At 41.4% G+C, this 21,396-nt stretch overlaps 1 protein-coding gene, 2 long non-coding RNA genes and 1 gene segment (V, D, J or C); 1 reads left to right on the forward strand and 3 right to left on the reverse strand.

Moving 5' to 3' along the window:
• LOC142881263 (uncharacterized) overlaps positions 1 to 21,396 on the reverse strand; it is a gene marked incomplete at its 5' end in the record, with an annotated part of 73,329 nt that overhangs the window by 27,870 nt on the left and 24,063 nt on the right. The gene's annotated exons all lie outside the window — the stretch shown is intronic.
• LOC142881255 (uncharacterized) lies at positions 861 to 1,835 on the forward strand. The gene is made up of 3 exons (XR_012925538.1): positions 861 to 1,057; positions 1,168 to 1,244; positions 1,340 to 1,835. It is a non-coding gene; the product is annotated as an uncharacterized LOC142881255 (long non-coding RNA).
• Positions 14,284 to 15,431, reverse strand: LOC142881252 (T cell receptor beta variable 7-2-like). The segment is given in 2 exon segments: positions 14,284 to 15,034; positions 15,169 to 15,431. Coding segments are annotated over 2 exon segments (486 nt in total).
• On the reverse strand, positions 18,962 to 20,486 carry LOC142881254 (uncharacterized). The gene is made up of 3 exons (XR_012925537.1): positions 20,361 to 20,486; positions 19,481 to 20,199; positions 18,962 to 19,370 (listed from the first exon to the last, which is right to left on the reverse strand). It is a non-coding gene; the product is annotated as an uncharacterized LOC142881254 (long non-coding RNA).

Here is a 21,396-nt window from a genome sequence, read left to right on the forward strand (position 1 = left end):
TACATCCCATAATACTTCTGTTTATGCTCAGTAAATCACTTTAGTTTTTCTTTTATTAAAATTTAATTTTGGTTACAGGTGTACAGGCTAATGTGGCCTGCAGGGATTTTCGTGTTGGTATATCCAATGGTGCAGCTCCATTCCAGTTTTCATCGACACCAGTCAAACGACGGTCAAAGAGAGCTCGCATGGATTTGGAGGAGGAGCTGGGAGAGGAAGATCCTTTAGAGAGTAGCTCTTCAGTAGTAGCTTCAAAGGGGCTGGACTCAACCTATGACCCTGCAGAATCAGTCACAGTTCAGACAGAGTCAATAATTATGTCGTAAGTAATTCTAGTCTGTGTCGTGAGTGTGTTTATTTCACGCATGTAATAATTTTGAAGGTTAAAGCTGTCTAGGTAAGAAAGTGTATTACAGTGTTGAGTACACTGCTTCTAAGAGATGATGCTGTTAAATGTATTAAAACACATTTTCCTTTCGTCTTATAGAGACCGCGGATCCACTCCCATCCACCATATAAAGAAATGCATCGTTTATGAGAGCAACCTCATGGAGTTATTTGGTGCGTGTCCTGTTTGCACACGGGCATGTGATTTGAAGACCAGGAATGTGGGGACTTTCCTATCTGTTGAACAGCAGTGCCCACATTGTGAGTACCACAAACAGTGGAATAGCCAGCCTGTCATAGGAAGCACTCCAGCTGGGAACCTCCACCTATCTGCAGCTGTATATTTGAGTGGGGCCTCCTTCTTCAAAATTAAACGGCTAAATGATGAAAAGTAAATTTTTTGTCTCTGTCGAAATAGCTTTGATTACGATGTTACGTATGATCCAGTAGCTGACAATGCTTTTTCTAAAACACTTTCTTCCCTAACATTAGGTCTTCAAATCAATGCACCTTCAACTCTTCCATTATGACACTTTTTGTCGGCATGCCAGATCCTTTATTGAGCCTGCAGTTATTCACCACTGGCAAACACAGCAGAATGAGTTACTGCACCAACTCAGCCAGAAGGAAAAAGTCGTACTTGGTGGAGACATGAGGGCTGACTCTTCAGGTTTTAATATTTCACTGAATAACAAAATTCTTTGTAGGTGTTTGTTTTTGAGTGGCAGGAAAAATGTAATTGAGAGTAATATCAAGTTATTTAACTTTCTTTTTTTTAAGGACATTCAGCAAAGTTTGGTAGTTCCACAACAATGGACCTCGATACAAACACAATTGTGGACATGCAGTTGATTCAGGTGAGGAGCAAAAATTGACTTTTAATTATGTAAAAGAATTTCATTACACATTTTCTAATAAGAAACATTTTTGTGGTATGCTTGCTGGGGTACAGAGCAATGAGGTTGGTGGTAGCTACCATATGGAAAAAGAGGGACTGAAGAGGAGTCTGGCATTGTTGGATGCACGTGGTGTGACTGTGGACTGTATAGTCACAGACCGACATCCACAAATTCAGACGTTTCTCAGGGAGAACAATGTCACACACTACTACTGGATTTCATTTTCATCCACATCTACAATTGTTGCACTTGGCTTATTTCATTACAACTAATGTGTTTCTTGTGCATGTAGGAATTTCAAAGAAACTCGACAAAATTAGGAAGATGAAAGATTGTGAGAAGCTGCAGAAGTGGATGAAAAGCATAAACAATCACATCTACTGGACAGCAGCTACATCCACCACTGGGCCTGAGAGAGTGGCAAAGTGGACCTCGATCTTTAATCATGTACAGGACATTCATGAACATGACGACCCGCTTTTTCCAGCTTGCCTGCATGAGTCACGCCAGACACGCGACAAAAAGAAATGGCTTTCAGCAGGTTTGGATCAAAAATTAACGTTTCCTCAAAGACTACCCCACTTTGTGAAACTTTTGGGAATTAAGTGTAATTGTTGTCCTTAAAAAGTGTTATGTATAGAATTTTGAATTATGATTTTTATCCTTTGTAGAAAGGCTTTCTGCAGACTTGAGAAGGTGATGGCAAACAAAAGGATTCTCAAGGATGTAGCTAAACTTAGCCCACACCCCCAGACTTCATCTTTGGAGGCGTTCCACAGTGTCATCCTTCGCTTTGCCCCGAAGAACGTTGTATTTCCATTTCTCGGGATGCTGTGCAGGTAAATAAAACTGTGCTTACTTATAACTTTGTTGACGTGTGTAACCTAAAATTTCAGACATCTTTGATCATTTTCTTTTTTTCTTATTACAGACTATACTTGGCGGCGCTGTATTACAATGAAAACAGCAACCGACCACAGGCACAGACAGACCAAGGTGTACCCATTTTCAAGGTGCACTTCCCAAAGGCATTGAAGGGAGAGTGTAGCACAAAACCCCTGAAGACAGAGCCGACATTCCGTAAGAGTTTAATTTAAAAAAATGTTATTATAAATATAAATTAGACACTTTTGGATGTTGCATTTATAATAAATAAACATTTCAACAATAAATAAGCAGAAAACCATCTTTAAAAAAAAAAAAAAGGAACCAAAACTTATGTTTTTATCTTGTGTAAAACAGGGTTTGTAGTGGACATGATGGACCTAATCTTCAACAAGGTCTTTGTGGACCCACTTCCCTACACTGAAGCAGTCGTGGCAATCAACGTTCCAGAAAGTCTCGCAGCACAGTTTGACCGGCCAGACAAGGAGGAGGTCATTGAAGGTTATGTGTCCCGCTTCAGTCAAGCAGTTTGAATCCCACGCAGTGACGTGCAGTATCAGGATACTCCATGCGGATTCGAAGGACCACACAAGCTGGGATGACAACCCTCATTCTGCATCCCAGCAAGTCCCAACACCAGCTCACGAAAGATCGATATGCCAGATACCTGTAACGACTACAAGACATTGGACAAGATAGATTTATTTTTTTATGTGTAATTTTAAATAGTTTTCTGGTATGTTGTTTCCTCATCACATTTATAACTTATCTGTAAATAATTCAATGGCAAATGTTTGAGTGTGTATACTGCAATGACTCCTGTTAGTAGGTTACATACACATTACTTGCTTATGAAAAAAACAAATATTTGTTATAAATGCACAGATATCCCATTTGTCACACTTTATTACAGTTGCAAAGAAGTAATCCATAAAATCTTTGACTTTAATTTTAAATCATAATATTTAGTAAAACATATCTTACTGGTGTATTCTCCTTAGTCGCAATGGACCATAGTCCGCCTTATAAATTTGGCCTGCATTCTGCAATGAGAACCTATTCAGGCATACTGGCTCCAATCCTGGATGGTCCACCATGCATTTGAGGTCCCCCTCAACCTCCCGCAGGCGTCTGCTAACCTACAAGATATTACAAAGTATAAATGCCATTATGTCTCAAAGATGTATGCAATAAACAATAATCAAGACAAACGAGTTCATTTTTGATATCTTGACCCTACCTGTGGTATCTCCAGGCAGCATACATTTTCCTGCTCCATGGGCATGGTTTTACATTTTCCACAGGAGCACCTGTCAAAAGAAAAAAATATATAATTTCACCTGAATGAAAGTTGCCAACACGAGCAGAGTTGGATAAGACTTGTGACATTTGTCTAATGTTGAGCTGGAGAACAGCAGCATTTTAAGCAACATGGCAATGCTTCTAATTTTGACCATGACATATTGTGGATACAGACATATTTAAAGTTAAGTTAAAAAAGAAAAAAAGAGTACATTCAAAATACCTAGGGAAAAAAGGCTGTTCATTTTTAAGCATTGCGCTGGTAGCAGTCTGAGTATTTGCTGGGGTTATTAACAGCCCCGTGACGACAACTTTTTTTTTTTTTTTTTTTATCAGTAGTGTTCAAGAATATACGGAGGAGAGATAAGTATAACGTTACTGCACTGTTTAGAAAAATGCTCATTCACCAGAAGAGCTCGAAGTAATGACGAGACAGCGGCGACGAAGCTGTTAGCATGAGCTAACGTGTAAGTTACAGTGTAACAACACACAAAATAAAAACTTTATAATATATAAAAACGCACAGTATTTGTTCGGAAATGTCCTGCTGCAGACGCTGAGTCCGTATTTCTTTTTTTTTTCTTTTTTTTTTTTTCCTTTGTCCGGTCTGGCCATAATGACAAGCAGAAGTGTCTCTGAATGTCTATGATGGCTGACAGATTTTATTCTCAGAGGTCGATCTTGAGAGTCTGAGCCACATGGGTGGTTTCAGGAGCTACCTCTTGAGTGGTTTTATTATAATATTCTTGGTGACATTCTGGCCATAACCGGACTGAGGGAGGGATAGATAGGGGGGTGAGAGGAAAGTAGAGAGGAGAAATAAGTGTGAGGGGGGATGATGAGAGGGATAGAGAGAGAGGAGTAGAGGAGGCAACTGGCAACAATATACAATTGTGTTAAAAGAGAACAAAACAGATCGTAAATTTGCATAGCTAATTGTCAGATAGTGCATATATACCCATATAAACATACATGCGAGTACATACGATGATGATAATAATAGCAATGATAATAACAACGTTAATAGTAATAATAATAATAATAATAATGATAATGATAGTAATAATAACAATAATAATAATCTACTCATGGATAAATAAGACAATAAGCCCCCCCAGACCGCACCCGGCCCGCTGCAGCACAACCACGGCCGTCCACATCAACCAGCAGCCTCAGCTATTGATTGTTTACTAGTTAGTTATAGGATGAAGCAGACACTCCTACCAAGGAGGTGTGGTCTAACAGTAAGTTCCTATATTGTGCAATGTGCAGGTGTTGTTTTGTTTTCCAGTTTATGAGGAGTGTTTTCTTAGCGATAGATAAGGAGGTGATCAGCATGCGAGATTCTGCCTTATCTGAGGTGATATCACTGAGGTCCCCTAAGAGACAAAAAGGAGTGGCTGTGATGGTGTAACCAACCTGTGCTGATAGATCATTGCATACTATGTGCCAGAATGTATTTACTAGTGGGCAATGCCATACAGCGTGTAGGTAATTATCTGGAACATTAACTGTGCTGTGTGAGCAGGTCTGAGAGGCGGTCATGCCCATCTGAAACATCCGCTGTCCAGTGTAGTGGATCCTGTGGAGTACTTTAAAATGTATTAATTGTAGATTAGGTTGTTTTATCAGTGAAAAGGTGTTCAGGCAAATTGTTCTCCAGAAATTAGAGTGAGGCTGGAGAGACAGGTCTCTTTCCCACTTAACAATGGGGATAGAAATAGTGCGATCTGTGTTTGTAAGGATTTTATATATCTTGGAAAGTAGTTTAGGAGGTGAGAAATTCAGGACCGACTGTACAGCCGGAGAGACCTCCATGTGTGTTTGTTCAAGTTTGAATCTTTTCTTAATTATGGACTTAATTTGCATGTATTCTAAGTAACAACTACTGTTAATTCCAAACTGTGTCACAAGCTCTTGAAATGGTCTAAAATTATTATTCTCTCTTATGTGTTTTACGTGAGTTATACCTTTATCTGCCCAATGTGTGAAGTTAAGTACTTTTTTGTTTTGTAGTAAATCAGGATTGTTCCAGATGGGCATACGACCGCACGGGAGAAGGGAAGAACCTGTGATTTTCAGAAATTCCATCCAAGCCATCAGAGAGTGACTTATATTAACACTTTTCATGCAACTGTGGTGCTTTGGTGTGCTGATAAATGGCAAGTCTGCTAACTGAATATCACCACAATAGGCTTGTTCTATGACATGCCAGGATACATCATGTGGGCTAGGGTTGAACCACTTATGAATATACTTTATTCTGTTGGCAATATAGTAGTAATAAAAGTTTGGCAATTCTAGTCCCCCAGCATCTTTCGCTTTTTGAAGCGTCTTCAGACTGATACAGGGTGGTTTGTTTTTCCATAGAAATATTGTGACGTTTGAGTTCAGGGTTTTAAACCACTGAGCAGGGGGTTGATGTGGAATCATTGAGAAAAGGTAGTTTAATTTAGGTAAAACCATCATTTTTACTGTTGCAACTTTCTCTAAAAGAGATATGGGTAAGTTTCTCCATTGAATTAGATAGTTTTCTATTTTATTTAATAGCGGGATGAAATTGAGTTGTATTAAGTCTGATAGGTTGGGAGAGAAGTTGATACCTAAGTATCGTATGTTACCGGCTTGCAATGGTGCTACAGAGGTTTGTTTAAATTTACAATTAAGCGGTAGCACTGTGGATTTTGCCCAATTTATTGAATAGTCCGAATGATGGGTCTTTGTCCGGTTTGAGTATGAGGCTAATGTTAGCAGAATTCATGTTTGATGGGAGAAGTCCAGTATTTAGGATCTCTCTAGCCATTCTGTAATAGGTCGGACCAATAGTAGGCCAAAGTGCCTTATAAAATTCGACTGGGAAGCCATCAGGTCCTGGGGCTTTATTTACTGGCATTTGTGCCAAGGCTTCTTCAAACTCCGCCTGAGTGAGATCTGCATCCATTGTAGTAGCCTGTTCCTGATTTAATTTAGGGAGCACAATACTATTAAGAAAGTTATCTGTAGAGGCTTCTGAAGGGTTATTATCGGAGGAATATAATCTTTTGTAGAAATCTCTGAAGCATTGGTTAATTTCATCTGGGTTATGGGTTAGTTTGCCATCCAGGTTTTTGATGGAGGAGATTGTTGCTTTTTCTCTGTTTGACTTTAGCTGGTTCGCTAAAAATTTGCTAGAGTTATTATTGCATTCAAAGTTTTCAAGGCGTAATCTTTGCATTTGGAACTTGTTTTTTTTATCTGTCAGTTTGGCTAATTCCATTTTTTGGTTTGCATAACTCTTTCCACACGTCTTCTTCCTGTTGGATGGCATATGAAGATTCTAAGGTTTTAATATTATGAACTAATTCAGACTCCAGAGCTAGTTCCTTTTTTTTCTTGTGGCATGAGTAAGATATTATTTTGCCCCGCATTACTGCTTTAGCTGTTTCCCATAGAATATGTACAGCAGTTTCATGCAAGTCGTTAATTTGTAGGAATATTGTCCACTCCCTATTAAAGTATTTTATAAGATCTGAGTCTGTGAGTAATGACGTGTTCAGCCTCCAATTCCGGATCGGTGCTCTAGGTGCCTTTGTAGAGACGGAGATAGAGGCAGGTGCATGATCACTAATAGTGATGGAGTGGATCCGGGCTTCCCGAATGTCTGCCAAGAGTGAGTTGCTGGTGATAAAGTAGTCCAAGTGTGAGTATGAGTGGTGAACAGAAGAGAAAAAGGTGTACTCTCTGTGAGTTGGGTGGTTTGAACGCCAAGGGTCTGATAAACCAAAATCACTCATATACTGTTTTAATGTGTCTGCAGCTAATGAGTGTCGTTGGCTAGCTGAGGTGTTGGATCTATCAATATCAGAGTTTAACACTAGGTTGAAGTCACCCCCTACTATGAGTGTTGTGTTTACATGTGCAGAGAGTGACAAGAAAAAGGCATGGTAGAAAGAGGGATCATCCACGTTTGGGCCATAAATACTATCAATACAGTAATCTTTATTGTCAATGTTAGTGTTGATTATTATATATCTTCCATTAGGGTCAGATATTGTACTATTTATAATGAAATTAAGTCTCTTATTGATCAAGATAGCCACACCTCTCTGCTTCGAGTTGTAACTCGCCGAGTAGATGTTTGGAAAAAGGGTAGATTTTAGATTTTGTGCTGTAGTGTTTGTTAAGTGAGTTTCCTGTAGTAGGGCAATGTCGGCTTCAAGAAAATTCAAATGATTGAGAATTTTAAATTTTTTGTCCCTGGTACATTCCAAGTGACAAACTTAAGGAAGGTCATGTTTACTATATAGACCTAGAGTAGTGTATGTGTGTGTGTGTGTGTGTGTGCGTGCGTGCGTGCGTGCGTGCGTGTGCGCGTACAACTGCAAATGTAAACAAACATTGTTGCAATCTGTCACGGTGAACATTGTTACCAGAGAGAAAAGAAGTGAGGAAAAGACATAAGTGCAGCTTGAGGGGAGGGGTATTAAGGGGTCCGTATTTCTGCCGGAGCCTCTCCCTCTGGGTCAGATTCTGGCTCAAACTGCTACGGTTGTACCACACTGCTTCTGCTAGCCATGACCGAGTCGCTTCGCATTCACAACATTAGCGCATGGCTACCAGAGCCAAGCCACAGCCCCATCGAGAGAGAAGGGCGTGGCCAGGTGCAGCTCATTAGCATAAAAGTGACAGGCCCTAAAACGGGCTGTTCTGAACAGAGCGGTTTTTTGCTGATTTAGGGACAGCAAAAATATTAGATCCAAAGTCAATTTTGAAGAATGCAGGTCACAGACAGGTCTTTTACACATTTGAGAACTATTTTAAGAAGTGGAAAAGTGGCATAATATGGGACCTTTAAATGTTTCATGGTCGGTGAAAAACTGCAGAAGTATGTGAGATTACCATTCCAAAACAAATTTGTTGTATTTCCACTCCTACATTGAGAACAAGAATGCTTTACTGTATAATAGTTTAGGAAGTTGAATACTAATAATCGTTGAATCGGAATTACTGTTTTATGTAAGTATTCCTTCTGTTTAGATGTTTCATATTGTTGTGTTTGACAACACAAATGAGGTGGAAGTTGTACGCTCTGTGTGGATGAGTAATGGGACGTGCTTGTGGCCTCCAAGTAAAATTGATGTCTCAAAAGCTGTGAAATCCAGAGAATCTCCTGGAGATGGGTGGAAGCCCTACAAAGCTAGGATCATTTTCACATCAGGTAAATACAATTCTGTAGTCTCCAACTCTCAAGTTGAATTCAATCATGTATCACTTAATTATATTTGTTTCTGCTGTTTCTGTATTGTTTTTTTCAGATGAATACAATGAAGCCAGGCTCAAACTGCCTAAAGCTGTCAACCACACTGACCTAGGAAGTGATGAAGGCAATTCACCAATTAAATTTAAAAGAAAAAGAATGTAAGTTTATAGGGCTGCAGCTGTTATATGATTTTGTAATCCAATTTATTGAATATTCCATCGATTCAATGAGTAATTATTTGATTGATTAAAGCCCGCTGTGCAGCAGAACGTGGCCATGAACACCAGTGTGCAAGTTCACACCAGATGTGGCGCAGGTGCATTTCAGTTTGAAACCATGCTGCCCTGGTACCGTTGCCATCAAAGACCACTATACCACTTCTGTCTTCTGCTTTGCAAGGGCACACGGCCTTTGACAGGAAGCACATTTTGTCATACTAAAGGCTACATGTGAAATGTGAGCCATAAATTCAATAAAACAATGCATTGAGACACGTGAAATTCCTCAAATATTTTTGTAATTGAGTTACTCGAAGTTGCAGCCCTATACGTTTGAAAGTTAATATATGAAGCCTCAAACTCAATCTGTTGTGAATTGCACTGCAATTACTTAACCTTGTTGAAATAATGGTGTTGTTAGACGAAAGAATCTTCTTTTCCCTGGGGAAGACGACAATGAAGACGAGATACAGAACACGCAGACGATCTTACAGTCAAAAGTGTAAGAAGTTTCTACTCCCTAATGATAAGATGACAAGACAACAAAATGTTGAAATAATAACTGTGTTCTTAGATGCAAGAATCTTCTTTTTCCTACTGAAGAAGATTATGAAGAAGAGACGCACGGCTCCCGAAAGGTCACACAGTCTAAAAAAAGGTGAGAAGTTTCAACTCCCTTATAATAAGATCACAAGGTAATTAAATTTATTGTATAATAAAATTGAAGAAGTTTGATTTTAATTTTATTAAATAGATTATGTATTTTTTCCCCATTAAAGTATTAACACTTGTTTTATGCATCTGAACAGACATGATTCATTGCCCGAAGCGCCACAGATCAGACGGCAGGCTCCTTCATTAAAACTAGGGAAGCAAAGCACCCCCATGCTTCACCGCAGTCCTGAACTCTTATCAACTGATACAACTCCTGACCTAATAATTGAAAACAACAGTACAGCCAGCACTCCAGACCTTCCAAGTGGCCGCAGCACTCCAGATCTCCCTAGTAGACATAGCTCTCCTGAGCCACGAAGGCATCCAAGAAGCAGTGACATACATTCATCGAGATGCCCCAGCCGCAGTGAGATCTGCTCTCCAAGGTACCCCAGCAGCGAGATGCTCACACCAAGGCGTGCCAGCAGAGATGTATGGTCCCATAAGTCTGTCGCCCCCACTCCAGTACCATCAATGCATGTTGAGCCACATCAGACCAGGAAGCAGACAACCTCCCTACAAATTTGTGAGTATTCACCAATAAGATATTAACAATTGACACAACTTGATTTGATTCATCATTTTTAGTATCCATTTATGGTTTATCACATTTGTTTAAAAAGTCAGATTTGAAAACCGGAAAGGTATGATTTCAGTACTGTATTTACCTTCTTGGGTAAATCATTTTCTGACCATTTGGTGATACAGAGTAGATATGATCACATTATCGTACATCGGTGTGTGCATTCTCAAGTGGGCCTTATTTGTAACCTTTCCCTATTAGAACTAGCCTAATTTGAAAACAACTAATTCCTCCCAATTTAAAAAAAAAAAAAAAAAGACACACACACACAAATGTATTTAATTTAAATAAGACCCTAAAGATGGAAAAAGGATATCTCAAAATCATGTCCATTCTCACGGCTCTTTTAGACTTTTCAAAACAATATCACACATAATAAAGCAAATTCCTCTATCTCTACAGTAAACTGCATTAGGGTTAATGTGGCTTTGTACGGTTTTTTAATCTGTCTTTCTCACTCTTCCCCATTTCAGCCCTCCTGCAGAATATATTAACCAAACAGGAAATGATGATGGACCAACTACGAATTATCTTTAAGACCCTGCAAGTTACGAAGGCATCAGATGAGGCAGAAATCGGTCTGGATAGAAATTTGTTGCCACTCAAAGATATTAGTTCGCTTCAAAACCTGGAGGAACAACTGCGGAGTAACCCTGACCTACAGAAACAATTGGTATGTTGGCACAGTATTGATTGCATCGCCAGGGTAATGGGGATGGAGTAACAATGCCAATATTTTGCAGTTGGTAGGGGAAATGGTTGCTACTGTCATTTATTATCTCCCTAGATTTTCATGATTACATTACTCTAATATATAAATATTGCTGAAGAAACTAATGAGAAAAAATATTATTGCAGGTTAAAACACTGGGTCTGAAAGGTGGAACGGACGTTCGGGAATGTGTTTGGAGGATCATGGCTGCAATGATCACAAACTCCTTGGCAAAAAACATCAATATGAGAGGAGCAAATGGCAAGATTGGCTTCCAGCGGCTACAGATTAGAGATGTTGTGTGTGGTACATATACCTTGATGAAAATACATGGTTTTAACTTTTATGATTTGATACAGTAGCACTTAGTTCGATTTATTTCTTAAAAAAAAACAAAACAACAACAACAAAATGTTTTGGTAATGGTTATTTACGAATACCGCTCTATGTATGTAATGTTAATCTTGTTTGTCAGCATAAGTAGAAAGCCAATGTTAATGCTATTTGTTCACAACACTATATCCCATTTGTTTTCTAGCTGCTGTGAGGTGCAACAGGTTAACCTGTGACGCTACAGAAAAAGAAATTGATGCCACAGTGAAGAGATGGCTACACCTGGCCCCTGACAGAGATGGTGGGAGGAAAGAAAGAATGAGAAGAAAAGAAAGTGAAGATGGATTGAATTAAATCTTTTTTTTTCTTTTTTTTGAAACGTTCAGATTTTTTTTTCTGTATACAGAATAAATATTTCATAATGTGGTTATTGTTCGGACATTTCTTTTATCCTAGCCAAATATGGTAAGTGAATGTGGAAGACGTGGCTTGGATAAGGGTTAGTTGAAGCTGGCACCCAGAATAATAATCTGCTTTATTTGCTAAATTTGTGCATGCCAACCAGGGAATTGGATGGTCTGATTTCACAACAGAGGTTAATAAAAGAACAGAAACAGTAAGGGTAGACAACAATGTGTAACTCAAATATACAATGAAGAATGTGCAACTTAATAAAGTAATTAGTAAAATGAGAATATATATACAAATATATATTTAAAATTTGCACATAAACTTCATTATAAAGTTTGTCTAAATATTCCTAAATATGAAAATATCCTGTTCTGAAACTTAAACTTAGGACCAGAAGAGGGCCAGCTCTGGTGAAACTTAGGACCAGAAGACGGCCAGCTCTGGTGATACAGGTGGCTCATATCTGGAAAGTGTGCTAAAAATTGTCTGGTCCAAGATTGGGCCAGGACTGGGCCACATGTGGACATATAGGTGGTTAAGACATGGCAAGCTCATGGGCCGGATGTGGCCCACTTCTGGCAATCAGATTTGGCCCACCTGTGGACCGTAATTCATTGCGATATGTGGACCAAGTGTGAGCAAGTTGTGTGGCCCATCACTGGGCAAAACCAAATTTGCTATGTGGGGAGGTTGACAAAGCCAACTAATAGTTAAAGGTCTAGTTTGTAAAATTTTGATTGATTCATCATTTTTATATTGGTTAAAGCTTAACATACATATACTACATACATAGTAGAACAAAAGTAATTTGGTTTTCCTACCCTTAGAGCGGTTCTAGTTTATTTAAGAATATACATAGGGCAAAGGTGTTGCTCCTAGTTAGCTGCCATCTTGGCGGGCTTCCATTTTTTAAGGAAGCCCGTCTGACAGTGAACTAATACCAAACGCACTGTCAGGCGGCCTTCCTTAAAATTTTACACACTGGACCTTTAACTGAATGATAAAGTCAAGTCATGGGTCTTTTTCATCATGATTTTTTAAGTGTTGAATGTGAACGTGACAGTGTGTCACGTGGTTTCAGTGGTTTCCTGTCTCTGGCTGCTGGATTATTATGGAGGTTTCATGTCTGACAGAGTGACTGTCTTCACTACTGTGGTAACTGGCAGCTCCAAAATATTCTCCACTGTCTTCAGGCTGTCTAGGGTTCAGGATGCTCAGATTAACTGACTTCCTTCCATCTCCAGTCAGTTCAAAGCCACTTTTAAAAGCAGGTTCCATCCTTGGAGGGTTAGTGCTTAATTTATAACCAATGAGCTTGAGGGCAGAGTCTCCGGGTGAGCGATGGTACCACAGAATGGTGTCGTAGCTCGGGATTTTGTGTTCAAGGCTCAGCTGGACTTCGTGGTTTGGTTTCACTATCATGTTGGTGGGATACTGGAGAACCTGTTGGTCGTTACTGAGTTGAACTCCTGGGAGGAATCAGAAGGCCAATAAAATAATTAGTGAGTGCATTCAGTTGATCATTGTTCAACTACGGTGGCTGAATCTTGTTGACTATTTTACCTTGAAGCCAGGAGACAGTGATGAAGGAAACGATGAGACCAGGTGGTGTCATGTTGAGTGGAATGAAGCTGCTGCAGTGTCAGTTTGAGTCAGTTTATAGTGAAGGGAGGAGACAGGAAGTGAGGTTGACAAAGCCGACTAATAGTTAAAGGTCTAGTTTGTAAAATCTTGATTGATTTATCATTTTTATATTGGTTAAAGCTTAACATACATATACTACATACATAGTAGAACAAAAGTAATTTGGTTTTCCTACCCTTAGAGCAGTTCTAGTTTATTTAAGAATATACATAGGGCAAGGTGTGGCTCCTAGTTAGCTGCCATCTTGGCGGGCTTCCATTTTTTAAGGAAGCCCGTCTGACAGTGAACTAATACCAAACGCACTGTCAGGCGGCCTTCCTTAAAATTTTACACACTGGACCTTTAACTGAATAATAAAGTCAAGTCATGGGTCTTTTTCATCATGATTTTTTAAGTGTTGAATGTGAACGTGACAGTGTGTCACGTGGTTTCAGTGGTTTCCTGTCTCTGGCTGCTGAATTATTATGGAGGTTTCATGTCTGACAGAGTGACTTTCTTCACTATTGTGGAGACTGGCAGCTCCAAAATATTCTCCACTGTCTTCAGGGTGTCTTGAGTTCAGGGTGCTCAGATTAACTGACTTCCTTCCATCTCCAGTCAGTTTAAAATGACTTTCAAAAGCAGGTTCCATTGTGAGAGAAACAAAAGACATATAACCAATGAGCTTGAGGGCAGAGTTTCCAGGTGAGCGCTGGTACCACAGAATGGTGTTGTAGCTCTGGATTTTGTGTTCAAGGCTCAGCTGGACTGCTTGGTTTAGTTTCACTATCAGGTCGGTGGGAGTCTGGAGAACTTGCTGGTCTTTACTGAGGTGAACTCCTGGAAGAAATTAGAAGGCATTAAACTGCTGATGAAGTTGCTCCTTGAGATGAAATTACAGGGAGAACAATCCAAAGGCTCAAACAATCAGAGTGAAGTTGTTCCTCTCATGTCAGTTATGAATTGAAATAAAAATATGTCACCTTTCATCCAGGAGCTGATGATGAGCACAATGATGTGATGGCGTCATGTTGAGTGCAGAGACCCAGCTGGAGTTGTTTGTGCTGCTTTTTCAACCAAAGGAAGAGACAGGAAGTGATGTTGTCATCACGTCACATTGTTAACATGTGAAGCTCAACATTTCAGTAGACAGTGAGGAAGTTCTTTGAATGTGATGAGGAACAGAAACATCAGCATCGTGTGGGTATCATAGGTGGAGTTCCAAGTCTAATGTGAATAATGGCAAAAGATAATGTGATGTAATGATAATATGATGTGGTCAGGAGGTGTGGCTTCATGTTGGTTCCTCTGCCCTATTCTCAGAGTATGTCTGGTGCTCCAGCTCCACCTTCTGGTAAGAGTTAAAAGTCACTTCCTGATTCCGCTGCCCAATCAGTTTTTGTTCAGCCGCTCTGCGTCTCGCATCACTGTGTTTGCTTACAGCACAAAAGTAAATGCCGCCGTCCTCCAGCTGCAGGTCTTTCACAGTCAGAGTGCCAGTGGAGAATTTTTCTTTGGTTGCTGAATACTTCCCGTCGGCTCCCCTGTAGTCGGGGTTTCCACCATAAGCTGTGTAGACGACCATGCTCATGCTTTCCCCCTGACGCTGCAGAAACCAGTACATCTGGTTATAACCAGCATCACCATTGTGGCTGCAGTTCATCTCTGCTGATTTGGACACTGAGCTCCAAGCAAAGTCAGGTTGTTGGGTCACATCCAGGCAGTAAACTGTGTGGAGGGTAAAACAAAACATTTTAATATTGCGCTGCTGTTGTCCCGCTAAAGAGAATTACACAGTCAGAAATGAATGTTGGTCGCATGCAGTGTGTGAATATGTCAATAGCAAAAAAATATTCACTTACCCAGAACACGGAGAGGTGAGACCACTGAGGTGCTGAGAATGTAAGCCATCATGACCGTGTTGACCTGAGACTCAGCAGGAGACGCTGAGTGAATATCTGAGGTGGGTGTGGCTCTGAGCTGTTCAGCAGCAGGAACCTCCCACTAAAATCTCTCCATCTTTCTAAGCGGGAGACACAGTTGGTGTGATGGATGCAGCTGCGTGAGTCTTCATCACTGACACTGGGAGCTTTTTGCTCTGAGGAGCAGTGAGACACATCACTGTGTTGACTAGCTGCACAGAAGTAAAGTGCACTGCTGTTCCGGCTGAGTCCTCTGATGGTCAACGTGCACGTCTTTCCCTCCATCGCACTCCCTTCTATTGCCACATTCACTCTAGGCTCAATGTTACCAGTATTAACATTCATGTATCCCAGAAGTTGCATCCTACTGTCCTGGGACTGCTTGTACCACAGGATGACGCTGTAACCCTGGATGTTGTGTGAACACTGGATTCTTGCATCTTTCCCTTGTTGGCTGAATATCTCATGTGGCTTCTGGTGGACTTTGTCACTGAGAGAAGAACCTTTCAAGAGTCAAGCAAAAAGAGTCAGCAATATTCTATTTGACAACATGAATTTTGCCCTTGAAACATGGGTTGGCTTTTGTATCTTGGGGCAGATTTTTTTTTTTTTTTCCAAAAATAATTAGAACAGACTTAAAGAACAGATCAGATTCTATATTACCTGAGACCATGATGATGTTTAAAGTGATGCAGATGACAGCAATCATGATGTCAATGTTCCTGCCGAAGTTCTTGGTGTGACACAATTGTTGTCACATCGTCTTACTGGTTCCTGTCTTGAACTCGGAGACTTCCTCCTCACTGAATAATCATGTTTCATCACCAGAGGTCTACTGCCCCCTTCTGGGTGTCAATAAAACAACACAAACCTGTTTGTGTTTAAACTTTGCGTCAGTTTTGGGGACCAAAATTTGTTTTCTGTTTTATTTTTTTTGTCAGTGGAAAAAATATATTTCACATCCAGCTCAGCGTATTTGCTTTGCATATTAAGGTACAAGGGCGACACGTTGGAGCAGGTTGTGGGTTCGACTCCAGCCCTGTGACGTTTCTGTGTGGAGGTCCTGTGTCTTGGTTCTCTCTGGGTTCTCCGGCTTCCTCCCAGAGTCCAAAAACATGCACGTGAAGTGAATTGAAACTCTAAGTTGTCCATTTATGCGAGTGTGGACGATTGTTTGTGTCTATGTGGCCCTGCAATGAATTGGCGACTGGGTCCAGGGTGCCATCCTTCCTTTGCCCCATGACAGCGGGCATAGGCTCCAGCAGACCCATGTGACTTTGAGCTCGGGACAAAGCAGGGATGGAAAATGGATTGATTAAAGTACAAACGTGAATCTCTAATATTCACCTCTATCCGGCCCTCTCAAAGTACAACCTGAATTTTAAATCAACTGAATGTTCCCCAGGAAGTGTGACGTCCCAGGCAGTGCACATATGAGACATCATGCAGGAAGTAGGCGTCATATATCAAAGGAACATTGGCTTGTTTCTGATGTGGATGAACGGAAGTTAAACTCTGGTTACACTGGTTAATTCCAGGTGTGAGTCTCTGTGATGGAGACGAAGACAGCAGAAGGTTTTTGCACTGGGGATCAGTGATTGACAGCACTGTGTAAACTAGCTGCACAGAAGTAAAGTGCACTGCTGCTGACACTGAGTTCCGACACTGTTAATGTGCACATTTCGTCTTTGTTGGCGCTTCCTCCAAATGTCACGTTCAGTTTTTTCTCTGGCTTTCCAATTTTTCCAAGCATATATCCCAGAAACTGCAGCTTTCTGTTGAGTTGTTTGTACCAGAAGATTCGGTCGTAGCTATTAATACTGTGTGAGCAGTTGATTGTTGCTGTTTGTCCTGCTGTGCTCATCATGTCAGCTGGATCCTGGTGGACCTGGTCACTGAGGGAGGAACCTGCAGAGGTCAAAACACACGTTAAGTCAAACTGCTTTGCAGTGAATCATGCTGTGAAACATGCAGATAAATGTGTGATTAGAGTGAGCAGAGATGTTCAGTGAGGTTACCTGAGACCAGTAGGATGTTGAGGGTCAAACAGCAGAGAAGAATCATCATGTTTCCTGGCTGATGTTTGAGTCACTCTTGTGTTTGGTGCAGTTTGTATCAGGATGGGTTTGGTCCTTCAGCGGTGGGAGGTGTCACAGTGGAGGTGAGTGGGAGGAGTTTCAGTCTGAATTACTATATTTAAGTAGAGGTAGACTGATGTGGTGTCCTGACCCTGCTGACCTGAGACTCAGCAGGAGACGCTGAGTGAATATCTGAGGTGGGTTTGGTTCTGAGCTGCTTAGCAGCAGGAACCTCCCACTAAAATCTCTCCATCTTTCTAAGCGGGAGACACAGTTGGTGTGATGGATGCAGCTGCGTGAGGCTTCATCACTGACACTAGGAGCTTTTTGCTCTGAGGAGCAGTGAGACACGTCACTGTGTTGACTAGCTGCGCAGAAGTAAAGTGCACTGCTGCTCCGGCTGAGTCCTCTGATGGTCAACGTGCACGTCTTTCCCTCCATCGCACTCCCTTTTATTGCCACATCCACTCTAGGCTCAATGTTACCAGTATTAACATTCATGTATCCCAGAAGTTGCATCCTACTGTCCTGGGACTGCTTGTACCACAGGATGACGCTGTAACCCTGGATGTTGTGTGAACACTGGATTCTTGCATCTTTCCCTTGTTGGCTGAATATCTCATGTGGCTTCTGGTGGACTTTGTCACTGAGAGAAGAACCTTTCAAGAGTCAAGCAAAAAGAGTCAGCAATATTCTATTTGACAACATGAATTTTGCCCTTGAAACATGGGTTGGCTTTTGTATCTTGGTGCAGATTTTTTTTTTTTTTTCCAAAAATAATTAGAACAGACTTAAAGAACAGATCAGATTCTATATTACCTGAGACCATGATGATGTTTAAAGTGATGCAGATGACAGCAATCATGATGTCAATGTTCCTGCCGAAGTTCTTGGTGTGACACAATTGTTGTCACATCGTCTTACTGGTTCCTGTCTTGAACTCGGAGACTTCCTCCTCACTGAATAATCATGTTTCATCACCAGAGGTCTACTGCCCCCTTCTGGGTGTCAATAAAACAACACAAACCTGTTTGTGTTTAAACTTTGCGTCAGTTTTGGGGACCAAAATTTGTTTTCTGTTTTATTTTTTTTGTCAGTGGAAAAAATATATTTCACATCCAGCTCAGCGTATTTGCTTTGCATATTAAGGTACAAGGGCGACACGTTGGAGCAGGTTGTGGGTTCGACTCCAGCCCTGTGACGTTTCTGTGTGGAGGTCCTGTGTCTTGGTTCTCTCTGGGTTCTCCGGCTTCCTCCCAGAGTCCAAAAACATGCACGTGAAGTGAATTGAAACTCTAAGTTGTCCATTTATGCGAGTGTGGACGATTGTTTGTGTCTATGTGGCCCTGCAATGAATTGGCGACTGGGTCCAGGGTGCCATCCTTCCTTTGCCCCATGACAGCGGGCATAGGCTCCAGCAGACCCATGTGACTTTGAGCTCGGGACAAAGCAGGGATGGAAAATGGATTGATTAAAGTACAAACGTGAATCTCTAATATTCACCTCTATCCGGCCCTCTCAAAGTACAACCTGAATTTTAAATCAACTGAATGTTCCCCAGGAAGTGTGACGTCCCAGGCAGTGCACATATGAGACATCATGCAGGAAGTAGGCGTCATATATCAAAGGAACATTGGCTTGTTTCTGATGTGGATGAACGGAAGTTAAACTCTGGTTACACTGGTTAATTCCAGGTGTGAGTCTCTGTGATGGAGACGAAGACAGCAGAAGGTTTTTGCACTGGGGATCAGTGATTGACAGCACTGTGTAAACTAGCTGCACAGAAGTAAAGTGCACTGCTGCTGACACTGAGTTCCGACACTGTTAATGTGCACATTTCGTCTTTGTTGGCGCTTCCTCCAAATGTCACGTTCAGTTTTTTCTCTGGCTTTCCAATTTTTCCAAGCATATATCCCAGAAACTGCAGCTTTCTGTTGAGTTGTTTGTACCAGAAGATTCGGTCGTAGCTATTAATACTGTGTGAGCAGTTGATTGTTGCTGTTTGTCCTGCTGTGCTCATCATGTCAGCTGGATCCTGGTGGACCTGGTCACTGAGGGAGGAACCTGCAGAGGTCAAAACACACGTTAAGTCAAACTGCTTTGCAGTGAATCATGCTGTGAAACATGCAGATAAATGTGTGATTAGAGTGAGCAGAGATGTTCAGTGAGGTTACCTGAGACCAGTAGGATGTTGAGGGTCAAACAGCAGAGAAGAATCATCATGTTTCCTGGCTGATGTTTGAGTCACTCTTGTGTTTGGTGCAGTTTGTATCAGGATGGGTTTGGTCCTTCAGCGGTGGGAGGTGTCACAGTGGAGGTGAGTGGGAGGAGTTTCAGTCTGAATTACTATATTTAAGTAGAGGTAGACTGATGTGGTGTCCTGACCCTGCTGACCTGAGACTCAGCAGGAGACGCTGAGTGAATATCTGAGGTGGGTTTGGTTCTGAGCTGCTTAGCAGCAGGAACCTCCCACTAAAATCTCTCCATCTTTCTAAGCGGGAGACACAGTTGGTGTGATGGATGCAGCTGCGTGAGGCTTCATCACTGACACTAGGAGCTTTTTGCTCTGAGGAGCAGTGAGACACGTCACTGTGTTGACTAGCTGCGCAGAAGTAAAGTGCACTGCTGCTCCGGCTGAGTCCTCTGATGGTCAACGTGCACGTCTTTCCCTCCATCGCACTCCCTTTTATTGCCACATCCACTCTAGGCTCAATGTTACCAGTATTAACATTCATGTATCCCAGAAGTTGCATCCTACTGTCCTGGGACTGCTTGTACCACAGGATGACGCTGTAACCCTGGATGTTGTGTGAACACTGGATTCTTGCATCTTTCCCTTGTTGGCTGAATATCTCATGTGGCTTCTGGTGGACTTTGTCACTGAGAGAAGAACCTTTCAAGAGTCAAGCAAAAAGAGTCAGCAATATTCTATTTGACAACATGAATTTTGCCCTTGAAACATGGGTTGGCTTTTGTATCTTGGGGCAGATTTTTTTTTTTTTTTTTCAAAAATAATTAGAACAGACTTAAAGAACAGATCAGATTCTATATTACCTGAGACCATGATGATGTTTAAAGTGATGCAGATGACAGCAATCATGATGTCAATGTTCCTGCCGAAGTTCTTGGTGTGACACAATTGTTGTCACATCGTCTTACTGGTTCCTGTCTTGAACTCGGAGACTTCCTCCTCACTGAATAACCATGTTTCATCACCAGAGGTCTACTGCCCCCTTCTGGGTGTCAATAAAACAACACAAATCTGTTTGTGTTTAAACTTTGCGTCAGTTTTGGGGACCAAAATTTGTTTTCTGTTTTATTTTTTTTGTCAGTGGAAAAAATATATTTCACATCCAGCTCAGCGTATTTGCTTTGCATATTAAGGTACAAGGGCGACACGTTGGAGCAGGTTGTGGGTTCGACTCCGGCCCTGTGACGTTTCTGTGTGGAGGTCCTGTGTCTTGGTTCTCTCTGGGTTCTCCGGCTTCCTCCCAGAGTCCAAAAACATGCACGTGAAGTGAATTGAAACTCTAAGTTGTCCATTTATGCAAGTGTGGACGATTGTTTGTGTCTATGTGGCCCTGCAATGAATTGGCGACTGGTCCAGGGTGCCATCCTTCCTTTGCCCCATGACAGCGGGCATAGGCTCCAGCAGACCCATGTGACTTTGAGCTCGGGACAAAGCAGGGATGGAAAATGGATTGATTAAAGTACAAACGTGAATCTCTAATATTCACCTCTATCCGGCCCTCTCAAAGTACAACCTGAATTTTAAATCAACTGAATGTTCCCCAGGAAGTGTGACGTCCCAGACAGTGCACATATGAGACATCATGCAGGAAGTAGGCGTCATATATCAAAGGAACATTTGCTTGTATCTGATGTGGATGAACGGAAGTTAAACTCTGGTTACACTGGTTAATTCCAGGTGTGAGTCTCTGTGATGGAGACGAAGACAGCAGAAGGTTTTTGCACTGGGGATCAGTGATTGACAGCACTGTGTAAACTAGCTGCACAGAAGTAAAGTGCACTGCTGCTGACACTGAGTTCCGACACTGTTAATGTGCACATTTCGTCTTTGTTGGCGCTT

Source organism: Nelusetta ayraudi, unplaced genomic scaffold (genome assembly GCF_046127955.1).
Source record: "Nelusetta ayraudi isolate G7.1 ecotype Tasmania unplaced genomic scaffold, CSIRO-AGI_Nayr_v1 ptg000189l, whole genome shotgun sequence".
Lineage (NCBI taxonomy): Eukaryota > Metazoa > Chordata > Actinopteri > Tetraodontiformes > Monacanthidae > Nelusetta > Nelusetta ayraudi.